The 6,000-nt window shown below is 44.7% G+C and overlaps 1 protein-coding gene across 2 annotated transcripts in view; it reads left to right on the top strand.

Annotated features, from left to right (window-relative positions):
- The first annotated feature begins 418 nt into the window (after nt 1–418).
- Nucleotides 419–6,000, top strand: part of negr1 (neuronal growth regulator 1) — a 162,695-nt gene continuing 157,113 nt past the window's right edge. For both annotated transcript variants that reach the window (XM_078258841.1, XM_078258840.1), the window contains exon 1: nt 419–815. In XM_078258841.1, coding sequence (XP_078114967.1) covers nt 646–815 — 170 coding nt within the window. In that variant the 5' untranslated portion in view covers nt 419–645. The remainder of the gene's footprint in view (nt 816–6,000) is intronic.

Below are 6,000 nucleotides of genomic sequence, written 5' to 3'. Positions count from 1 at the left end.
GGATAATTCATTGTCTTCTTTGTATTTTGTGTTTCTTTTGTAGGCCTACATTTCATATCAAATTGAAATGATTACATAAAATGAATCGCCTTTGAATATTAGTTGTCTCTAATATGGTTATAGTACATTTTCAGAGTTTTCCTATGGGATACGCCTGCGTCACTATCATTAAGCTAGATTTCCATCAAATGCTCAGATTGTTCATTTCCTTAGTTATGGGGAATAAATCGGGGTTGGTTCTCCAGTCGATATCTTTAATTGCTCCTGGGTTGTATCAATACCTACCAGTTTTACTGCTCCATCACGAGCCACTGGGAACGGGTTGCCCGGGAAACGGCCGCATGGCAACAGGATCAGAGCCTGGGGGTTGTCTGCTTCTAGGTCTGCTCCCATTTTACATCGCATTTCCTCACTAGATGGTGTGCAAGCCACTGGAGAGAACACTTCCCCGCACAGTGGGCTCTACATCCAGCAAGACAATCCTGGGAAAATATACCGCGGACCATTTCTTTACAGGACTCCGAGGGGGAAAAGTGTGGAAATAAAGCGTCGTTCGCGTCAAGGCTTTCTTTTTTAAGCTAACGTTAACTCCTCGCTTTTTTGCAACAAGAAGACTTGGGAAAGCGGCAACAAAATACAGCTGTGATGGACATAATGATTGCTGTGCAGGATGCTTGTGTCTCTGGTCAGTGGCTTACTGCGATAATTCTCAGCCTGTGCTGCTTTCTGCCGTCCTGTTTGCCCGCTGGACAAACTGTGGACTATTCCTCGGTCGAAAGTGTGGTCAGCAGACAAGGCGACACGGCTCTACTGAGGTAAAACAAGCTAACGTTAACACAACTTCACTTTCTCCCGCTCACATTCACTCTCTGTCGGAGTTCTCCAAAGGTCTGGACCGCACACACTCCTTAACACCAGTTCATCGTTTTAAAGACGTACGATAACTACTTTTAAACGGGGTTATCACCAAACGCCTGTGATAAACACACAATAGGCCATTTTCCCTCCATCCCGTCCTTGTTTTCGCCTGACAGGGGGGCGGTCAGTGCAGCGGCCACTATGTAGGACGCCGCTCTTGCGACCAGTGTATTAGCGGATGGTTACTACAGTAATGGCAAAGTTTTCTAACGTACTTTCCCTTTGTGTACACCAGCTAACAGAGATAATGTGTTATTATGTGGTGTGTTTGATTTCAAAGCTGCTCGCAAGTGGGACGATATCGCTTGAATTAACCAAATTAGCGTGACGCTGCCTGTCGCTTATGTTATATGATTACATTATGTTCGTTGATTCCCTGAGCTTTCAATGCTAGGAGTGCTAAAAGAGGAGCTTAAGATAGAAAACAGAGCGCGACGTGCTATTTTCTGTAGTGCTGTCCTGTCAGTTTTGCCAACTGTACAATGTGATGTAGCAGTTTTTAAAAGGAGGCTGAAAAGTGTATTTGTGGTCGATGTTTATCAGAATCGAGTTATGGCAATGACGCGCTCCCTCCCCCAGCCTCCAGTCTCCCCCATCTTCCCTCCATCACGTACGCTGCGATGCCAGCTGCACAGGTAGCTGCCCATTAAGGACATTATCAACTGGGCATGGGCGTGGTTTGGACCAGTGCACTAAGAAGTTTGTATTTATAACATATTCTGTTCTCAGCATATCATCAAAACATTGTTAAAATAGTTAACAGTTTACATAAGAATAGTACTTTTTATGCATCATTTTTTAGAATAATTTCTTGCAGTTTTCTTTCTAGGCTACAATTGCAAACATCTCTGTGTCTGCTTTATTTCTTCAGAACATTTTAAACTACACAAAAACAGAAAAGAAAATGCAAATCGTTGGAGGGCTCTGATAATATCTTGTTCCACCAATATCAAATATCCGCTGTGATGGCTCTGACGAAAGGCTGAGGGGGCAAGCCTGCCCCATTTCAATATGAATTCTGTGGATGTTGACTCTGAGAGATGCTCGATGTGGACCTGAATACAGAGAAGCTAACTGTCTAAAGTTCCACTCAGCTTGGCTTTTAGTCATTGTTGTCTCATACTTGATTGCTGAAGAGCTGAATTGTTTATGTGGCATAAGGTCATCATGAGTGGCTATATGGAGATGAGGGTCTACTATGAGGGTGGTTTAAATGGGTTGGTGCTCATCACAGAATTACCTTGGCAACAGCTTAGGGGCACTCACTATTTTTACCATGTTCCCTCCATGCCCAAAGGGCCGTCCTGTCAGAGACTTAAACCTCTGACTGTCTCTTTAGAGAGGGCGTCTAATTCCCTGGTGTCAATCTGGGTTGGCTGTGATCAGTGGCAGAAGCTTTGCCTGAATCCTGATGGTTTATTAGACCAGAGATTATCCCTGTGCTATGAATCAGCTCAATACACAAGTTGCCTCCCACCCCCTGCATAAGGCAACACTCCACAAGCAGGTCATTGCCTCAGTAAATGCCATCTTGAATAGATCAAACATTTTTAAGATGTTTTTATTGCCAGGTTACGCAGTTAATTAATGGCTTATTCAGTACTCACTGTAATTATTTATTGGCTTTTTTCACTCACGTGACTGCCACCACTGTGAAGTTATCACTTTGCTATGCTCGCACCTGTTGACCTAATTCAATTTTATTTTATTTATAGTATCAAATAACAAGAGTTGTCTCAATACACTTAACAGATAGAGTAGGTCTTGACCACACTCTATAATTTACAAAGGCTCAACAATTCCAGAAAATTCCCCCAAGAGCAAGCATTTAGTGCGACAGTGGCGAGGAAAAACTCCCTTTTAGGAAGAAACCTCGGCAGACCCAGACTCTTGGTAGGCGGTGTCTGACGGTGCCGGTTGGGTGATGAACAATGGCAATAATAGTCACAATAAACCATTAATAGAGATTGTAAACCGCTTAAACTGCTCTAATTGCCTCTCTGGATTGCATCTAGTTCCAAAACACTGTCATTACCAAAGTGATGATAAAGGCCTACTTGGTACAGTCATTTTCTAAAACCACGAGGAATCATGGCTCTGTCTTTTTTTTCTCACTGGTTTTGAAAGCCAGGCATCAAAGCATGAACCATTTTTTTATGAACTCAGTGCAGAAAACAGTGCCTGTTTGTTAAATTTCTCTATTGTCACAACCCCAGACTATTAGAGGCCAATTTTGCTGTGCCCTAAAGCTGATTGCCGGCTAAAAAATGTGTGCATTCTCAAATACTGACATACCCTGAAGCACGCAATTAGTCACTGCCTCTGGATTATGGAGTTGCTCCCGAGAGGTACGTCCGCTGTCATATGTTCATTTCCCCCACCTCTTTAATTCTTAGCACTGCATTACTGCTGCCCTGATTCATGTTGGACAGTGGGTCCACATCAATTAAATGATTTGAGCTTCTTGAAGATGAGGAATGGTCCGCATGTGTATCATCACCCTTTTAATCTTTTTTGATTACTTAAAAGCTCAGCCATTTTCAGCCTCTAACAAAAGCCCTTGTATTTGAAATGAGTCATGCTGCTGCTTCCACAGTGTCTTACATGAGTGCATTCAAGTTATGCGCTGTATGCTGCATTTTGTTACATAACGGAATTCTATGAGCTTCCATATAGCACATTGTTTTGGAGGAGCTACACACCGTTTGTTCCCAATCCTTTTGCAGGTTTCCAGTCATTGGATTCAGTTGAATAAACATTGACTCTTCCCAGTGAATGACTCATCTGGCTATGAATTAGGAAACACACAGTGTCAGTAGCTAAGTTTCCATCCAATTGTCAATCTAATTATCTAAAGTTCGGTAAAGAAAACACATGCGAATAAAGCCGGTGAAAGTGTGTTTCCATCCAACGGCTTTAAAGCGAATAAAAACCTGTGCGTAATGACGTCACATGCTGTTATGCGGTATATCGAATTGATTTGAGACATTTTATGGTGTTTCTATTCATTTTCGCACTGAAGCGCACGACATTCAAGCAAACATTTGCGAACAAAGTTTTGCTAGACAAAATAGATTGCGCCGTCTACCGACATATGAGTAATAATTGCAGAAGTCTTAATAGTGCTTATGTGCCAGCTGATAGCGACATATCAAGTTATAATAAGAAAACAACGACACTATCAACACATTGCTATGATGATGCAGATGCACGTAAATGCCCGACGACAACGGAGGCGGCCGGTGGTGTGGGAACGACAGCGCTCCAAACAGTTCTGGTAGGTTGTGGTTTAGAGACACATCACGGAAACCCTTTGGTTGAAGCATTTTCGGATGTGACCTGTTGTGTAATTTTACTGGCCCGTCCCTTGACCCAGATAAGCCATGGTCCTCCGGTTCCAACCGAGAAGCGCATTGCCATTGCGCTCTACAAACTGGATACATGCACAGAGTACAGAGTGGTAGGCGAAACGTTTGGAGTCAGCAAAACCACCGTGTGTTTACGCTGTGTGCAATGCCAATACGAACGAGGATGATGCAAAGGTATATACCTACCTGGAGTAGATAAGGCGCATGATATCTCGCTGCGTAACTATAGAGCACACCTTGTGCCACAGGTGTATGGCGCAATAGACGGGACTCGCGTCCTGATTAGACCCCCTGCAGAAGGCTGCAGGGATTTTGTCAATAGGCTGTAGTAGGCGATCGTTGCATGATAAGGGACATTTGGGTCGGCACTCCCGGCAGTGCGCATTGGGCGCGCGGTCTGACCCGGACAGGTGCGTCTGTTTAGCCATAAAATGACCTAAAACTTAATCGCAATTCATTATTTATTCGGCAAATAACGTTTCCATCAGTGTTTATCGTATAAGCCGTATATTGATCAAGAGAAAATCCGATGAAACCGAATGTATAAACTTTGAGTCGATATCCATGAAATTCATTCGGATTTTACTGTTTCCATAAGGCGTTTTTTATTCAATATCACTTAATTCGCGAGGATCAGCACCTCTAAATCTGAGGCCATGGAGTGCCTTCTCCAGGTAGGGAATGAGTCCTTACCCCAAGTGAAGGAGTTTAAATACCTTGGGGTCTTGTTCGCGAGTGAGGGGACAATGGAGCGGGAGATTGGAGAATCGGCGCAGCGGGTGCGGTATTACATTCAATTTATCGCACCGTTGTGACGAAAAGAGAGCTGAGCCAGAAGGCAAAGCTCTCAATCTACCGGTCAGTTTTCATTCCTACCCTCACCTATGGTCATGAAGGCTCGGTGCTGGCCGAAAGAACAAGATCCAGGGTACAAGCGGCCGAAATGGGTTTCCTCAGGAGGGTGGCTGGTGTCTCCCTTAGAGATAGGGTGAGAAGCTCAGTCATCCGTGAGGAGCTCGGAGTAGAACCGCTACTCCTTCGTGTCGAAAGGAGCCAGTTGAGGTGGTTCGGGCATCTGTTAAGGATGCCCCCTGGGCGCCTCCCTAGGGAGGTGTTCCAGGCACGTCCAGCTGGGAGGAGGCCTCGGGGAAGACCCAGGACTAGGTGGAGGGATTATATCTCTAACCTGGCCTGGGAATGCCTCGGGATCCCCCAGTCGGAGCTGGTTAATGTGGCTCGGGAAAGGGAAGTTTGGGGTCCCCTGCTGGAGCTGCTGCCCCCGCGACCCGACCCCGGATAAGTGGACGAAGATGGATGGACTTAATTCGCATAAAAACGTGTGGATGGAAACATACAGCCTCTTCCACATGGATAAGCAGCTGTAATCAACAAAGTCTAAACGACTGTCTGCCTGTAACACTGTTAAGAAACACTTCTTCCATTAGGCTGTTTTTTAAACTTTGACAAAGTGATCTCTCATGTTTTTCCACACTCTCCAGCAAAATCCTTTTTCTTTTCCCTGTGTGGTGTCCCTCTCTGACCACATATTTAAGGTTTTTTGTCTTCCTGTGGTCTGTACATGAAGAATCATACAGATGTTTACAGACGAACATGCTCGGCCAGTCTTCCCAGCCGACCATAATGAATTGAAAGCCCAGCAACGACCACGCGCAGTGACAACCTGCGGAGCCTTCACGCTGGAAATGACATAAAC

Source organism: Sander vitreus, chromosome 9, assembly GCF_031162955.1.
Source record: "Sander vitreus isolate 19-12246 chromosome 9, sanVit1, whole genome shotgun sequence".
Classification (NCBI taxonomy): domain Eukaryota; kingdom Metazoa; phylum Chordata; class Actinopteri; order Perciformes; family Percidae; genus Sander; species Sander vitreus.
This window is presented reverse-complemented; position numbering and strand designations above follow the sequence as displayed.